The sequence below is a fragment of the Panicum virgatum genome, chromosome 1K, assembly GCF_016808335.1.
Source record: "Panicum virgatum strain AP13 chromosome 1K, P.virgatum_v5, whole genome shotgun sequence".
NCBI lineage: Eukaryota > Viridiplantae > Streptophyta > Magnoliopsida > Poales > Poaceae > Panicum > Panicum virgatum.
The window spans coordinates 249,490-267,435 of NC_053136.1; the positions used below are offsets into that span (position 1 = coordinate 249,490).

The 17,946-nt window shown below is 44.5% G+C and overlaps 1 protein-coding gene and 1 pseudogene across 7 annotated transcripts; one reads left to right on the forward strand and one right to left on the reverse strand.

The window, feature by feature from the left end:
- The first annotated feature begins 6,320 nt into the window (after positions 1-6,320).
- On the forward strand, positions 6,321-12,375 carry LOC120683664 (dnaJ protein P58IPK homolog B-like). Of its 7 annotated transcripts, none has more exons than XR_005684252.1 (6): positions 6,321-6,492; positions 6,847-7,012; positions 7,528-7,729; positions 7,803-7,963; positions 8,054-8,151; positions 12,315-12,330. XR_005684252.1 is itself a non-coding variant. In XM_039975092.1 (6 exons), the coding sequence occupies exons 1-6, from the start codon at positions 6,402-6,404 to the stop codon at positions 12,358-12,360; spliced, it is 774 nt and encodes a 257-aa protein (XP_039831026.1). In that variant the 5' UTR covers positions 6,321-6,401; the 3' UTR covers positions 12,361-12,375. The 7 variants fall into 7 exon arrangements, 5 of the variants coding, with proteins under 5 accessions (XP_039831026.1, XP_039834508.1, XP_039824590.1 ...); XM_039975092.1 differs by having other exon boundaries at positions 8,044-8,151; positions 12,315-12,375; XM_039978574.1 differs by lacking the exon at positions 12,315-12,330 and adding an exon at positions 10,234-10,479 and having other exon boundaries at positions 8,044-8,151.
- Positions 9,442-12,139, reverse strand: LOC120697179 (annotated as a pseudogene).
- Positions 12,376-17,946: the final 5,571 nt, after the last annotated feature.

Sequence of the window (17,946 nt, forward strand, 5' to 3'; positions counted from 1 at the left end):
TGCTGCGGCATGGATGACTTGGATCTGCGACTCTAGGACTGAAGCAAAGAAATTAGAGATAAAGATTCGAGAAAGGAAGGGACAATGCTTCGGAAGGGACGACTTACAGGCGACCCTGGAGTCGGCGGCGGTAAGTTGGGCTCGGACAATGGCCTGGTCAGCTTGTGCCGCCTCCAATTTGGAGGCGAGGCACTGGGACCTGATGGTCTCCTGGGAGTAGTTCTCCCGAGCCTCATCCTTCTCTCGGAGGAGTTGACGGATGTACTCCACGGTGCCTTCGTCGGCACCGAGGAAGGGACCCTCTGAGTTGGAGGAGTCCGAAGAAGAGGGGGCGTCGTCGCTGTGCAAAGATTGGAGATTAGAACCAAGTCAGAATATGGTGATTGGGGGTAAAGAGGAGAAGCATACCCCAAGCGGCGGCGGATCGCCGGAGGGGCGTTGGAAGGACCCTTGTCGGAGCGCTTGGCGCTTGCCATTGCTACAGGAAGACCTAGGGTTTTTTACTGAAGGAAGAAGGAAGGAAGTGCTGTAGCTAATGGAGGTTTATTGCCGATGCAAAGCCAAGGGGTAATATTTATGGCCCAATCTGGGTAGGCGAAAAGGCGAAAGGTGAATTGGCGCGTTGGGTTTGCGCGGACGGAAGACAAAAGGCCAAGGGCAAAGAAGAGTTTTACCCAGTTGTACGGAGTAAGCCGTGTGCACGGGGTACGAGAAATGGCTTTGAATGCTGATTGGAGTTGTTTCGGAAAAAATAAATTATTCTGAAACTGGGGGGCATGTGTTGACACCGTTTTTTGACACGTGTCAAGGAAGGTGATTCTTGTGAAGGGAAGGTGACCGATTTGGAAGAAACCAAAAGATGCACACGGTCAGAATCGGCCGATGGAGTCCGTCCGATGGACCAGGGGAATATTCTACGAAGATGTTAGTTTGTCCGTTCTGGTGCTCGGCCGATGGAGAGTTGCCGATGAAGTCAAGGAAGGAGAAGAGGATTCGGACTCTATGAAAATCTTGATGATTCGGTTGTAGTATTTAAAGTAGTTTATCTTTAGTTAGTCTTTTCTTTAGAATCAAGTAATGTTTGCCGTGATCGGCTAGGACTTAAGAGTGCTAGGCTATAAATATCAGTTGTAAAGGACCGGAGAAACTTGATACACATCCAATACAACAATACTTTACAATTCCTTTGTATTTTTTTCGGCGACTTCGCCTTTTCTTTTCTTTTTCGACGAGTTCTTTCAAGTTGATCAAGGACGCCTCACATTCGAGCGACTTGGTTTGCTGGTATCAAGTATATTTGAGCTTTAGCTACCGGGCATATCGCTGTGGCTTCGTTCAAATCTATTCAACAGTTATCGAGTTCATCTAGGCTTTGACTTATGGGCGCATCGCTGTCGTCTCGTCTAGATTTATTCACAAATTATTGAAATCGGCTAGATTTGTAGGTTTTCCTATGTTTTTTGGCCATTATCAGATCTATCTTTTAAAAACATACTAGATCGGCTTTAGGTTTTGCAGTAACACTTTTGTTATCTCAAGAGCCGGTTTAAATCTATTTTTAGTTTGCATCATCTGAGTTACACATTCGTAGCTTAGATCTTGTTATACATATACGATTGGCTATTTAAAGCTGGTTTTGTCGTTTAGTGCATCGGCTGATCCTGCCGATGCATTCGTTTATCACACACTCGTATTCAATATCTTTTTGTCGTCAATAGTATCGACAGAGCTTGTCGATACGCCTATCTGAGAGATATTCGGAATCCCAGCCGATACGCTCTTGAATTTGATTTTGTTTTCTCCCTTGTAAATTTCAGGTCAAATTGACTGGCACGCTTGGTCTACTTTCCGTGCTTGGCGAATACTTGCCCTCGGATTTCTGTCTGTTGATTTTTGCATCAACAACGTCATTCGACTACATCAAGCAAGGCCAGTCGAATAGTATATCTATTCCAACTGGTGACGGCGCAACATGCTGAACCCTAACCCCCCTCCCCCGGTCAGTGCAGCATGCTAAACCCAAGACCCCCCTCCCCCACCATTGGTCCTAGATTTGATGAGCCGGACACAATTGAAAGGCTCAATAATATTCCAACCTCCTGCAGCATTATAACTGGAAGTTACTCAACTTTGTTGATTGAGCTAGCACTGGGGATTGTGCAACCCGGGGACAAGGAATGCCACACGGTGCCAGTGCAGGATGGATATGTCGTGGTCAAGATTGATTTTGTCCTCGAAAACGCCAAGGATGTCGCTCTGCCCATCCCGCTGCTAGAAGCCGACATTTATACTTTGGGAGATGCCCGTACCATGCGGATCCAATGGAAGAAAAGTGGTATTCTCATTCCCCCCATTGGTCGGTCGTCAACTAGTGGTGCCCCAAAGCGGCCACGCACCCCAACACCTGATCCAGAAAATGTGAAGAAGGATGCCGCGGCATGCGACGACCCTCCCCCCGCACCAAAGAAAAAGAGACCAGCCACCCCAAAGAAAAAGAGAAGGGGTAAGGCAGAACCCAAGCCACCAGCACAGAAAGCAAATGAATCAAAGGGTAAGGCGGCACCAAGGAACCAGCTGCAAAGAATGTATGGACTTCTGCTCACTCCAAGTTTGTGATGGGCAATCCAATGTTGTCGGAGCTGGATCTGGCCACTGCAGGGGTGAATACCAAGGGACTCCACAAGCACTACATGACCCATGCCAACGGTGATGATACGTCAATCGTGGGTCATTACCAGGCTGAGGACTTACACAGTGGGCCTGGTTATTTCTCTGTTTCTTGGTCTGATCTGTACGACGTCTTCAACCTCGATGCCTTGGACATTTCCCTCATCCGTTGCTCGACACTTTGAGTATATATAGCACAAAATATTGTTCACTGTCATTTTTAATTACTTCGTAATGCTAAACCCTATGTTAGCTTTCTGAAAACTAATGTATGTGTATGTAGGCAATTGGCCAGAGAATCAAAGAACCGTGAGCTTGGTGTTGAATTCATTGACCCCCCAGGATTTCTCTGCCGGAGTGATCAATAAGGATCCGCAGCACGTAGAGTCTGCCATCACAAAGGTCTTGGGCTCTTCACCATGTTGTGTGCTTGCCGCGCACCACACAGGCTCCCACTATTTCCTAGTCGTCATCTGTCCAAAGTGGGAAATAGTGTGGTACATAGACTCCTTAAGACCACTCGACGACGATGGCATCACTCTGGGACAACGAGATTTCACCAGCATCAAGGCGGTTATTGATAAGTATATCTCTGAGTTACCACATTTGTAATCTTCTTATTTGGAGCCTGTCACCTATTTAATTTGCAGCTAACGACATCCATAACGCCTAATGCAGTGCTTTCTCCACCTTTCGAGCCGAGCACTGTCTTCCAAAAACCAAGTTGACGCATGTGACCGATTTTCCGATATATCTCTGACCTCCTGCATACTAAGTTTTCATGATTTCACTAAATAATATATTTGTGCTAACAATATATATCATCTTGAGCAGTGCATGCAGCAAGGACCTGGAAATGTATGCGGGTTCTATGTTGCATACCACATGATCCGCCTTGCTACAAGTTTCAAAACCCTTAAAGGAGCAAAAGTAAGCCTTTGTCAAATATATCTCTGACCGCTTGCTGTGTGTCTATATATATATATATATATATATATATGTCGTACAAGCACTCATCATTTGACTGTCACTTTTTGCTAGGACGTGCGGGGTCATCCGGACAAGCAATTGGACGACAAGCAGCTCTTGGGTATTAGAGAAAAGCTTGCCTCCTTCTTGCTTCTAGATGTCATAAGCGACAAAGGTGACTTCCACTGTCACAGCTGATGAACTGATAATTGTATATGTGTACTGTTAATTCTTTCATGGACCTACTCTCGATTCATGTGATTATTGTATATGTGTACTGTTAATTTATAGTGCAGAGATACAATATATAGTTTGTCATGTACAGTTGGTGGTTGTTTTTTTATGTAAGCTTTGTGAGATATCAATTGAGTTCTATTCTGTGTGTTTGCTGGATCAACAAGAAGGCTGCCAAATCCTAGATGTGCTCTAGGATGCAGCCAGGAAACAAATTTCAGCTTGCAGGGGTCAGGTTCTAAGGTGACGGGCAACAACCAAACCCGTCCCTGCTGTATACTCACTAGGTGACGGCGCAGTAAAGCAGAACCCGTCACTTATCTAGAATCGTAGGTGACGAGCGTCGTGAGCAAACTGTCACATGTGTTGGACAAAGGTGACAGTCGTAGACCCCATACGGGGGGCTGGTCACCGAGAAAAGGTGATGGTGCTAAACTGAAGCCCGTCACCTTCTAAACACTGATAAGTGGCGGGTTTTGTTACAGGCCCGTCACCTAAAGTAGACAAAGGTGACGGTCGAAGACCTCACAAGGGGGGCCTGGTCACCAAGAAAAGTGACGGCTTCATCTGATATCCGTCACTTGTCTGTCACATACCCGTCACCCTTCTGTTCTAATCAGTGACGATGTAGGAGTGACGGGCGCGATGCCCGTCACCATAGGGAGATGACGCCCGTCACTATAGGCCTTTTCCTACATAGCGTGGTCCCGCCTTGGGGTACAGTCAGAAACTTAAATGTTTCATTCTGTTTACTTTTGTGTTAATCTTGAATACTTGCTTTGATTCACTTACTATAATCATAAAAATGTTATTTAATTACATATTTAATTTTAGAATTAAAATATATCCAAAAGTGCCTATCTTTCTAACAATACATACCCTGAAAGAAGAAGATAACATTCACTCTTAAGAAGCCATCATCATAGCTCTCAACCCCCCTCCCCCCCCAGGCCACCCACTCCCAGACCGGGCGTCCAAGAGCTGTGCGTGCCCGTGCGCCTAGGTGTGCTGTTAATGACACTTAAGAATATTAAAATAGTATAAAAATGTGTCATAATAAGCACCAATTTGGAGCAATAAGGCCAGTCTCAGTGGGAGTTTTATGGACATAATTACCTAGACTGAGAACTAAATAACTGTGCCAGATAAGTTTTATGGTGATGAAACTCTCCTCACATCTCGTGAAACTCTATCTTTCTCTCTCTTTGCCATGTCAGCAAAATTGATGGTATTTAATGTCATGAAACCTCCATGAAACCCCATTGAGATTGGCCTAAGGGTTTGAATTGAATCAGGAAAGGCTGATTTTGGGGAATCTGCGGTTGCTGGGGCAAATGATAAGGTTGGTTTATGGGGCCATGTTGTCATTGGAAAGAAGAGGTATTGCATACTTCCTCCATCCTAATGAAGAGTGCAATTCTGTTTTTTCCAGACACATTAGTGGTGGTGTGAAAAGACTCTCATGCTCTTATTTGTTTGCCACATGCGGTTAATTTTTGCATGCAAATCAAATCTGGTCACTTCATTAGGCACGTAGTTGAGATCCAACCTCTAAATTTGCACTCTTTGTGAGTTTTTTTCAAATGCAGAATTACATTTTTCATAGAACAAAGAGAGTACACATGATAGATATGTTGATAGAGGTGAGTGTGCGTGCCCTGTGAGTGCCTGAGTTGTACTGCGTGTAATCTCAAAAAATTAAGAAGCACTTAACAACGAGTAACAAGAATTTTTTTTGAAAGACCTAGACATTATTGTCCAGCATTCATTAATAAGAAGAGATACAGTTAGATGTGAGAAATACAACTTCCAACCCAGACAAAGTGCTGGATAGGCTCAGAAACAAAAAAAAAAGGACTACTCGCAAAAAAATGTGTCCAACTAGAGCATCGGGATGTGGAGCCCCCACGAAAATCCACATACTGATCTCGTCCCTCAGCATGGCCACGTATCTTGGTAGTAGCTATTCCTCCTTCCTAAAAATTCTGTTTTTGCGCTCTTTTTAAATTGACCAGCTGATAAGTGATAAGAAGTACGAGAGTCCCCACTCTTTGCTGTTGAACTTTCAAGAGCTGGCAAAACCAATGTTTCATGTCTGAAATATTGAGGACAATTGAGGACGAGTAGATTGACCAGCTGATAAGAATAACAGGAATGTCAATTGAGGACAAGAAGATTAGCAGTAATAAAGAAAATTGTATAAATTTGGATGATGATAATAAGGAAGCCCATTAAGAAACTCACTCCTCTCTTCTCCCAAGCTCAAATCTCAAGCATTGACCGACTGATTTAAGTGATCCGGATTGGGTGGGCTGGAATAGGAATACCAACGAGAGGCAGCCCACCATCGACAACAGAATGCTAGCCCAGCCCGTCTGTGGCAGAGAGTCCACGCGCCGCCGCTGTATTGGCCGGGCCACGTGTTCCGTCCCAACGCTGTGTCTGTCAAGAGCTAGGACGGAACGGAAACCAGGGAGGAAGACGAGTAGGAAGCGCCTGCGGAGGGAGCGCGAGAGCTGGAGACGGAGATCATGGTGCGGGCATGGGGGCGGACGGCGTTGCCTCCGCTCCTCATCCTCTGCCTCCTCCACCTGCAGTACTCCCCGCGGGTCTTCGCTCAAGGTGCGCTTCCCTTCCGACTTCCCACCATCACAAGTTAACCGTAGCCGCTCTACTCGATTGGATTGCGTAGAGTTGGATTGGATCTCCGAACATCCAGCCTTCCCCTCTTCACATTGATTTGATTGGTTGGATCTCGGAGCGAGCGAGACCCAGAGCTCTCACTAAATCTTCATTGTTCTGTCACCGGATCAATATGACCTGTGCTACACATTTGCGGATTTCATCTTAGCTCTTTCTTGGATACTGTTAGGCCAGCCATTTCCAGTCTCTATATACAGCCACAGCACGACTGGGTCCACCGCTTTCGATACTAGTACCTAATCAAATATCGTCTTCTTTTTTCTGTAATTCCAGAAGGTCAAGAAAAAGACCCTGCTACTCTGTTCGCACGAGCATCGGAGATGATGAACCTGAGGAAGTATGATGGGGCACTTGGCCTGCTAAATGCTGTGTTGGAAGTTGACCCAAGTTATTCTGAAGCTTACAGGCAGCGTGCATCAGTGCTCCGCCATAAGTGCAGGTGAATTTTGCTCGTGGACTGATTTGCAACCCATTGTTTTTCTTCTCAAGAATGTCAGGGGCGCGAGGAGCCCCGCATAATGCATTAACCGAAAAGATTGACCTGTCGGTCAATTACAGAGTACCCCGGGGGTGGGGTGTTGTTAAGCTAAAGTGCATGGTAAGACGTGGCATGCAAGCTAATCAGGGTTGAGGTGAGGTTACAAGCCTCAAAAACAGATTTGCAACCCAACTATACTTTCAGCTTCTTTTGTCTTCAAACTTGCAAGTAGATGATTTTTTTCATTTTGGTTTGGCATTACAAGCAAGAAAAATGGACTTCACACCTATTAAATATAATGGGGATTCTAATCCTGGTTTCGCATCATTGCCTCAACATCTGAAAGAGGAGTCCCATATAATGAAATGGCAAGAGAACATGGCTACTAAAATACTTGTCATCTTGCACATGATAACTTGTTTTGCTATTCCTTATTCCTTGCTTTTCTTATGTGCATTATGTTTTCTAAAGTCCAGATACAAGGAAGCTGAGAGCGACTATAACAAATACCTGGAGTTAAATCCTGGGACTGCTACAGTGGAAAAAGAATTGTCTCAGCTTCTGCAGGCTCAAAATTCATTACAGTCTGCTTATGGCCAGTTTGATTCCGGAGACTTTTCAAAAGTCCTGGAATATATCAACAAAATTGTGCTTGTCTTTTCTCCAGGTTGCTTGAAGGTGTGACCACGGACAAGCAAATGCCTTGTAATCCTGTCTTCTTGAGCTGTTGTACTAAGGATTAAATTTGGAGGCAAAGCTTCTCAAGGCTAAAGCGTTGCTAGCACTGAAAGACTACTCAAGTGTTATATCAGAGACCGGATTTGTTCTAAAGGAAGATGAAGACAACTTGGATGCACTGCTACTACGTGGCCGGGCCTATTATTACCTCGCTGACCATGATGTGGCCTCCAGGTAATTTGGAAAAGAGTGTGCATATGCTTATACGCACCCAAATGCTCTATAGACAATATTCAATAATACTTTTTGTTTAGGCACTACCAGAAAGGGCTTCATCTTGACCCAGAGCATTCAGATTTGAAGAAAGCATATTTTGGGTTGAAAAATCTTTTGAAGAAGATCTTGTTGATGCGCTTATACAGGTAACACTGCCTGCCTGGAATCGCACAGAACATCAATGTAAATGCAGAATGCAAATCTAGCATTTTTAAGACCTTACCTTACAACTTTGACACTGGTTTAGGTACCCCACCATTAAGATTGGAATCAATGTTATGAACCAGCTGGCACTTATAATAATATTGCAATGGTTCCGCATGTAAGATCTTCAATTTAATATGCACTGTTAGAGTGTTAGTGCGATCGATTGCATGACTAGGTTACATGGATATTGGAAGATTTATCCATTAATTTCATAATAATTGAGTTGTGTGTTTGCACAAACTTTTGCTAGCATAATAGCATGCCTTAAAGGGGTTCAGTTATCAAATGAATGGATCAGGAAATCAAATGTGATCGAATCTGATTGTCATAATGTGGTAAAGTCCATGCTTTTCCGATGCTGAAAATAGAGCTAGCTTCTCCAACATTATGAAAGAAATAAAGTCTATTATGTCTACAATCCCAGAGGTAAAAGTGTGCGAAATTGGAAGAGAGTGCAATAAGATAGCCCATGAGTTAGCACAGTTAGCAAAACGATGTATGCATTCGGTGGTTTGGTGAGATCAATCTCCTCCTTGTGTTCATGAGCTTGTAAGCCTTGATTGTAAACCTTTATCAAATTAATGAAATGCACCCCTTCTCAAAAAAAAGAAGAAGAAAGTTTGAGGATAAAATTGGCCAATTTCATAGTTGAAGGACGAATTTGAGCCTAAGATGGAAGTTGAAGGGTGAAATTGGTTATTTTACTTTTTAGTATTGAAGTGTATCTACATCATTTTCTCATCTCTTTTTAGATTTAAAGTCATATAGTTATTCTCATTTTGGTCATATCTTTATCAAATGTATATTTATTTTTATATTTTTATTGTTGCATCATAATATGGTGCGCAAAGCTCATCAAATGTTCTAGTTTTTCCTAAAGCCTATAGCTAGATGCGTGCCAACTGTAGCAGCAAGCGCCAACAGCAGCAGCTGCAGCAATGTGGCAATACTAGAGTTCATTTACCACACCACACAGACCTGGAACCATGCAGCCAACTCATGATACGGCAATAGGCAGCTCAGCGCCAAGTCATGGTACAGCAATAGGCAGCTCAACGCATTATGACAGGTCCAATGAGGATGGGCTACACCCCACTACAATCTATCTCGGAGATGCCGTCCATTACCGACGATCACTAACCATAACCAACCTCGGATGCATACGATAACATCAACCATGACTCGTTTATTTTCTTTGGTGGTGCCAAATAGGTTCAACAACACATAACGCACCACCCTCCTACAAAAGGTGGTCTTCACTCCACCACGGTCACCAGCTCAAACTCAATCAAGGACAGGTTGTTGTCCTTCTTGACTGCAAACTGAGCTGGGCTTTCAGCAGCTTTCACAATTCCCCACTTGTCCACCGCGAGCCGCATCGAACCCTTGAACATGTCAATCTTTGCATTCCTCAGTTCAACAGTTGTTCCAGGCTTCATTACATCCACTGCCAAATAAAAAGCAAAGAAATATTTATTGCTCTTATAGGTTTACTTGGATGGAGGTAAATTAGGTCAATCTTTGCCATGAATATGATGTTGCAAAAAGATTACAGCCCTCATGACAGAAGCATGTGTGCCACAAGCATCAAATTTTAGTTATTTCATTTTAGGGAAAAGGGTGGCCTGTAATTCGCCAAGCCAAACAATTTTCAGCCATCATTTCTACATTTACCTTTCAATATGCAACACAATGCACAGAGGCCTACTCGAACATTGGAAAACTGAGCTTAGGTAAAGAAGCAAATAATGAGGGTGTTGGAAAATGACCCAATCAGTTATTTGGATTTGGCAACCATGAATATATCTCAACATGACGATCGCCAAAGGTATAAACTCAATAATAGTTACCAAGGAGATTCCAAATAGTGATATTGATGATTGGCGGAGTACCAAAGAATCGATTAAAATAAGTTGTATGCATTGAATGGTTAGCGATAAATAACATGCCATCTATCTAGCATTTTCAAACAGAGAAATGCAGGAGTTCAATAACAAGATACATAATGTGTATATATTCAGGCCAAAGATCCAGCAAGTTTGAGCAGATTAGAAGCAAGCAGGTCACACATTGGCAAGATGTCGAATATGGTTGCTGCTATCAGCAAAGGGAAACAGTAGATAACATGCAACGAGATAGTAAGGCAGGAGTACCTTGGTCGTTTCTTGCGGTGAAGACGATGATGCCGGTTTCATGCCGACCAAGCACTCGGCGATCCTCATCTGCCTGCCCTGCAGCCCTCCCTCGCGGCCCCTCTGGAGGACCATCTTGGAGTTAACTACCTTGACGATGAGGTTGTGGCCAAGGGTCCCTGGGCGCAGCTGGTCAACCTTGGTGAAGGTTGGCTGCCTACGAGCTCCAGAGTCTGCCGCCATTGTCTCGGTTGCTTATCCTGGTGTGGTGATTGAACCCTGAAACATGAGTGAGAAAACCAACCAACAGTGATTAGGTGTCAAGATGCATATGGGTGATGGATTTCATCCACATCAATCTCCCTGCTTGCCTTGCCTGTCAAGTACAGGAATTTCAGCAGGGAGGAGGCAGAGGCAACCACCAACAAATCCAATCCAACCAATTAGGAGTAATCATAGGCTCTGTTTGTTTCTGCTTTTCTGGACCTCGCTTTTCTGAGAATCAGGATTCTGGGATAAGCCAGAGTCTGGAGAATCGGCTGTCTGGATAAGCTGGGTGTTTGGCAATCCTGATTATTTTGAGTCGATTCTCTGAGCTGAGTGGTAAAATGTCTGAAATACCCTTGAGGCTGATGATATCTCAGTTTTTGCTGAATACGAGCAGAATTCAATAATTCTTATATTTTTTGACAACCTTGATTACATAATTATATTATATTAGATCAAATAGATTAATATCACAATTATAACAAGAGATGTACCGGCACTAATTTCTAAACATTGAGTACATAAATAATAGATACAACTAATTTCTAAACTAAATCATGAAATCATAGCGGTAGCGATCGCATCACGAAATGCATTCATGTCGACATCATTTCTAGTACCACCATCATCTGTGTTATCATAAGTTGGATGAGGACTATCATCTTCAACGTCTTCTTTAAAATGCGGATCTTCTAAGTCACATTCCCTAATGAAATTGTGAAGTGCCATACAAGCAACTATAATCCCTCATGCTCAAATGGTACAAATCTGAAATTAGAAGTACATCCTGGCATGGCCAACAAATCTGAAATTAGAAGAATACGCATCAATCCAGCAACAAGAGGCGGCAGCTTACCTTGGGGGCGGCGGGAGCACACAACACGGATGGTGGCCGCGCACTGCAGGGGTAGGCGGCGTAGATCCGGCGTCAAGCAGGGGCGGCGCACCATGGGGGCGGCGGCAGCACACGGCGCACTATAGGGCTGTGGCAGGCGTCAGTTCGGCCAGTGGCGCTACTCCAATCGGCGAAACAAAGGGGCGGCGGCGGCGCACCTGAATGGGGTCAGCGGCGGCGTACAGCACAAATCCGGGCCAAGGAGGGGCGGCCGGTGACGAGGCGCAGGAGAGGCGGCGGGGAACGGGGCGCAGGGGAGGTGGTGGGTCGCGGGAGGAGGGGCGTCGGGGGAGGGGCGCCGGGGAGATGGGTCGGAGGGTACCAGGGAGAGGGGCAGGCGGGTGAAAATCCTTTCGCTTATCCGATACGCGAGTCTGGCGACGCTTACAGGGGAATCGACCCGCATGTTATTTCGGAGCTTCTGTGGTGAGCGGCGGCCGAGACAATCGAAAATTAATCAGACCGTTTGGGTGGGATTATGGATTATTTTCATCTAAAATCGGATTATAAGCGGAAACAAACACCCCTAGTAGGGACATCCGAGGAGGGATCGATCTGAGGAAGTAGAGACCGTACCTGGATCTGGATCTGGACGGAGACAGACCAGAGGACGGGGAAAGAGAAGAGGAAGGGGAAGGAGAAGAAAAGTAGGGGAAGGGGGCGGAGGACTCCCGACTCCACACGGTGGAGATGCTGTGTACTGCCTGCCTTCTCTCTCCCTTCCCCTTACTTTTTGCATTTTAGCTCCTTTTCAAAAAAAAATCACATTTAGAGCCCTAAAAAATAAATTGTGTTTTTGGACTAGCAGGTGGGCTAACACGTCTCGGACCCGTACCCGTGGCGCTGAGGTATGAGGCTGCTGTCCGAGATGGCGCCGATGTGACGCCAACGTGGCCACCATTAAACTTTGCCGCAATTTCTGTAGGTGGAGACTGGAAACTCATAGTTTGATAGTTTTCACCTTTCCTGTGGGAAGATGACAGTGATGCTGGAGAACACCTAGAAGTTTTTAGCCTCAGTATTAGAGGTCGTCCAGTGACAGAGGGCTCGAGTGGAGGACTTCCTCGGAAGAGAGCTTCCTACAGCGGGACCAGCAACCGGACCTCAGGTGTGCCTATCAGTTGGCTTCGGCAGCAGTTTACGAAGTGTTCGAATGGTGCAGACGTACACATAGTTACACACTACTGCCGGGCTTGGATCCTTCACTTGTTTGGTGTGTTCTCTTCCTAGACAGCACAGGTAACAGCTCATTTTCAATTTCAATGTTTTACACTACCATTACCGCCTGAATTACATTTTGGCAGTGTTTCATTTTCATTTTACATCAATATCATTACATTCAACATTGTGCAGGTGACAACGCGTCTTAGATGTACCTCCCTTGCGATCGAATGGGATGCGGCCGGGGGTACAACTGGGGTCCGGGGTGCTTGGTTTCTTGTACCGCCAGCTCTGCAAGGCGTGTCAACGCACTTCACAGCATGGGTCCATAGGCGGCTGTGTGTACCTTCTGCAGCTATGTCGTCTCGTATACTAGTTGGACGGCCCATAGTTCTTGCTCCACGTACCTGGTTCGACATGGTCGACCCGCGACTTCGACCTAACATTGCATACCTCTGGGACCAGGTCAGAGTTAACTCTGCCAAGGCTACGTGGGCTTACTTCGAGTAGGCCAACGAGCTCAGCACACTAATGGCCTCGATGGTTAGTTACTTGTATTCAACTTCATCATTTCATTTCTTCTATTGTACCACTACCGCTTTTATATAATTGTGATAGTATTTCAATTTGTTTCCCTACCATTACCTCATTCTTTTATTTCTCCAGCATTTTGATAAGCAATTCTGATGCAAAAATCATCATTGCAGGTTACTTGGGAGCCGTATGTTGACGGTCCTTAATGTAGGGATACGGGCACTGAAAAACAAAATTTTTCGACCCATACCCAGGAATTACTGCTGTTATAGATCACGGGATTACCACTAGACGAGCGGGTGCGGAACTTCTGTAACGCATCGGTGTAGTGCAGATGTAAGCCGGCAGTGCAGTTGCGTGAACCACCTCACGAACGGCTCGTACTTGTGCAGCAAGCGCAGCACCTCCACGAAGTCCACACGTACGGGAAGAAACGTCGCGATCCGGACGGCTAGCTGTTCACACGGCACTGTAGCTGTGGTACTGTTCACGCGCAGGTGCTGTAGCGGCGGCTACTGTTCACGCATGGGTACTATAGCGCAGATTAGGGTTAGCCTTTGGACGCCACCCTTTGCTTTTATAGCCCCTGGGGTGCGCCTTAAGTGGGCTCCTCTTGGGCTCCACCTTGGACGCCCTTTTTTGGGCCTGAGAGGCCCATTAATGCACCTAAGCCCAGTCTAATTTGAAGCTCATCCTTATCAGGCTTTTTTCCCTTATGTGTGTGACTCTATGGACTCACATGCGAATAGACATGGCCCGAGTACTCTTACTCGGCCCAATAGCAGACAGTGGCCTCTAGTAAGACATGTCAACTCCTATATGCACGCAAAGAACATATCCTACGAGCCGTCACAATGTCATATACAAGCTGTTTCTTTTGCCTCACGCTATTTGGTCTAGCTCCCAGCTGACCTCTCTTTCTCGATATCGTGATTCAGATCCTTGGTTAACTCTTAACCTTTGCATGGCCATGCACTTCTTGATCTGAGTCACTCGAGGGGCCCAGAGATATCTCTCTCATGTAGAGAGGGGCAAATCCCATCTTGACTGATAATGTCTCACAGCATGCTTCTTGACAAACCTGAAAGCCACCTTTATAACTACCCAGTTATGGAATAGCGTTTAATGGCTCCTAAATAAGTTGGTTCACATCTTGAGTACATACGATAATCTCAGGTTTAAGGACACAGCGTACATATTGTGTAATGAGAAATCACCATCTCGCGTTGGGTCAGTTCAGTCTCATGTCTTACATGAGCCCACATTATTAGTTTGACATCCCTATGTCCATGACTTGTGAAACGTAGTCAATCAACTAATACATGTGCTAGTCTAATATTCATGTGTGTCCTCTCATGAACTCCGACTAGGAACATTTTAGAATATCCATACAAGTAAACAGTTTCACAAATACTTCACATAAGCATTAATCAATATAAGTTGTCATCCATGGATATTCAAGGAATACTTTATTAATCATGAATACAAGGAAATATGATTGCCTCTAGGGCATATTTCCAACAGTCTCCCATTGGCACTAGAGTCGATCTAGAATATATCTAATGCACATTGCTCTTGTATGCCTCTCATGCTTGGGCTGTGGAAGGGGTTTTGTCAACGGATCTGAAATGTTCAGATTCGTGTGTATTTTGCATATCTTGATCTCACCCCGATCGATGAACTCTCGAATGAGATAAAATCGCCGCATAACGTGTTTGCTCTTCTGGTGATTCCTTGGCTCCTTGGCTTGCGCAATGGCTCCACTGTTGTCACAGTAGAGATCCAGCGGGCTAGAGGCATTAGGGAACACACCAAGCTCAATAAGAAACTTCCTTATCCAAACACCTTCCTTCGCAGCTTCTGAAGCTGCGATGTACTCGGCTTCTATCGTAGAATCGGCCACCGTCTCCTGCTTGGAACTGTTTCAGCTAACAGCACCACCATTTATTGTGAACACGTAACCTGATTGGAACTTTGAATCATCTTTGTCAGTTTGGAAGCTAGCGTCGGTGTAACCCGTTACAACGAGCTCTTCCTCACCTCCATAGATCAAAAACACATTCTTAGTTCTTCTTAAGTACATAAGAATGTTCTTCACAGCTGTCCAGTGACTCTCACCCAGATCAGACTGGTATCTACTTGTAACGCTTAGAGCATAAGAAACATCTGGACAGGTACTTATCATTGCATACATAATAGATCCAATTGCCGAAGCATATGGAACTTTGCTCATGCGATCCCGCTCATCAGTTGTCGTAGTACACTGAGTCTTGCTGAGATGTATGCCATGTGACATAGGCAAGAACCCTTTCTTTACCTCTTCCATGTTGAACCGTTTCAACACTTTGTCAATATAAGTATCCTGACTTAATCCTATAAGCCTTTTTGATCTACCTCTATAGATCTTGATGCCCAGAATGTATGCTGCTTCGCCTAAATCCTTCATCGAAAAACTATTTTTCAGTGAAGTCTTTACAGACTCAAGCATAGGAATGTCATTTCCAATTAGCAATATGTCATCCACATAAAAGATTAGAAATGCAACAGAGCTCCCACTTTTCTTCTTATAAACACAAGCTTCTTCTTCATTTTTAATGAAGCCAAACCCTTTGACTACTTCATCAAAACGAATATTCCAACTCCGAGATGCTTGCTTTAATCCATAAATAGATTTTCGAAGCTTGCATATCTTTCCAGCATTGTTCGGATCGACAAAACCCTCGGACTGCATCATATACATGTCCTCGGTTAGGTTTCCATTAAGGAAAGCTATTTTGACATCCATCTGCCATATTTCATAATCGAAATATGCAGCAATAGCTAAAATAATCCGAACAGATTTAAGCATCGCTACAGGCGAGAAAGTCTCATCGTAGTCAACTCCTTGAACTTGTCGAAAACCTTTTGCGACAAGTCGAGCTTTATAGATGTGAACATTTCCATCCATATCTTTCTTCTTCTTATAGATCCATTTGCACTCTATGGTTCTCACACCAACAGGCGGGCCTATCATGTTCCAAACTTGATTTTTCTTCATGGATTCTATTTCGGATTTCATAGCATCTTGCCATTTCTCAGAATTAGGGTCTGCCATCGCCTCTGCATATGTTGCAGGCTCATCATTGTCTAACAATAATAATTCCCGCGCTGCGCGGAGCCTTGCCGACCTTCGTGGTTGCGGAGGTGCTTCTGTTGCCATAGGCATCTCAACTTATTCAGCTACATTAGCATCACTTGTAGAGTCTTGTCCTATTAGCTCATCTCGAACTTCTTCGAGTTGCACCATTCTTCCACTTTTCTCTCCTTTGAGAAACTCTTTCTCTAGGAAAACTCCATTCCGAGCGACAAACACTTTGCCCTCAGATCGATTGCAGAAGTACTACCCTAAAATTTTCTTTGGGTATCCCAGGAAAATGCACTTATCCGATTTGGGTGCAAGCTTGTCAGACTGCAGACGTTTGACAAATGCTTCACAGCCCCAAATTTTCAGAAAAGACAAAATGGGACTCTTTCCAGTCCACATCTCATATGGTGTCTTAACTACGGATTTAGACGGTACCCTGTTTAATGTGAAAGCTGTTGTTTCTAGAGCGTAACCCCAAAACGATAACGGTAGGTCCGACTGGCTCATCATTGATCGAACCATGTTCAACAGAGTTTGATTACGTCACTCAGACACACCGTTTCTCTGAGGTGTTCCAGGCGGTGTAAGTTGTGGAACAATTCCGCAACTCTTTAGATGACTGCTAAACTCATGGCTCAGATATTAGCCTCCATGATCAGATCGTAAAGCTTTAATTTTCTTGACACACTGATTTTCAACTTCACACTAAAATTCTTTGAACTTTTCAAAAGTTTCAGACTTATGCTTCATCAAGTAGACATAGCCATATCTACTCAAGTCATCAATGAAAGTTATCAAGTATTGGAATCCACCTCTAGCAGTCGAGCTCATTGGTCCACATACATCAGTATGTATGAGTTCTAGTAAGTCTGTTGCTCTCTCTGGAAAACCTGTGAATGGCGTCTTGGTCATCTTGCCTAGCAAACAAGCTTCGCATGTCTCATATGACTCAAAATCAAACAAAGTTAGAAGTCCATCCGAATGGAGCTTCTTCATGTGTTTCTCGCTTATATGACCGAGACGACAATGCCACATGTAGGTAGGATTCAAATCAGCAAGCCGAGGCCTTTTAGCATGAATATTACAGATAGGTGAATCATCAAGATTTAAAACAAATAGCCCATTCACAATGGACGCAAAAGCCACAAACATATTATTCTTAGAGATAGCACAACCATTGTTTTCACTCGCAAAACAATAACCATCCTTCATCAAACATGAAGGAGACAGAATGTTTCGACTTAAACTAGGAACAAAATAACAATTACTAAGCTCCAAGACAAATCCTGATGGTAGGTGAAGTTGCATCGTCCCAACGGCCACAGCAGCAACTCTTGCATTATTGCCAACGCGGAAGTCAACTTATCCTCTTCCAACGCTTCTACTCTTTGTTAGTCCCTACATCGAATTGCATATGTGAGCAACCGATCCGGTATCAAATACCCAAGAATTAACACAAGAATCAGCAAGAAATATTTCTGTAATATGAATAACAAGCGTACCTGAGGTGGAAGAATGGTTCTTCAACGAGGCGAGCTACAGCTTGCAATTCCTCTTCCAGTGTCCCTTCTCGTGACAATGAAAGCACTCATTATCTGCAGCTGGTCCAGGTTTAGCCTTG

Excerpts from the sequence above, each read along its gene's own strand:
- LOC120683664 (XM_039968656.1), top strand. The coding sequence starts at position 6,402 with ATGGTGCGGGCATGGGGGCGGACGGCGTTGCCTCCGCTCCTCATCCTC. Across the intron at positions 7,730-7,802 it reads TTTCTCCAGGTTGCTTGAAG|GCAAAGCTTCTCAAGGCTAA; the intron begins GTGTGACCACGG and ends TTAAATTTGGAG. Across the intron at positions 8,152-8,252 it reads TTGTTGATGCGCTTATACAG|GTACCCCACCATTAAGATTG; the intron begins GTAACACTGCCT and ends ACACTGGTTTAG.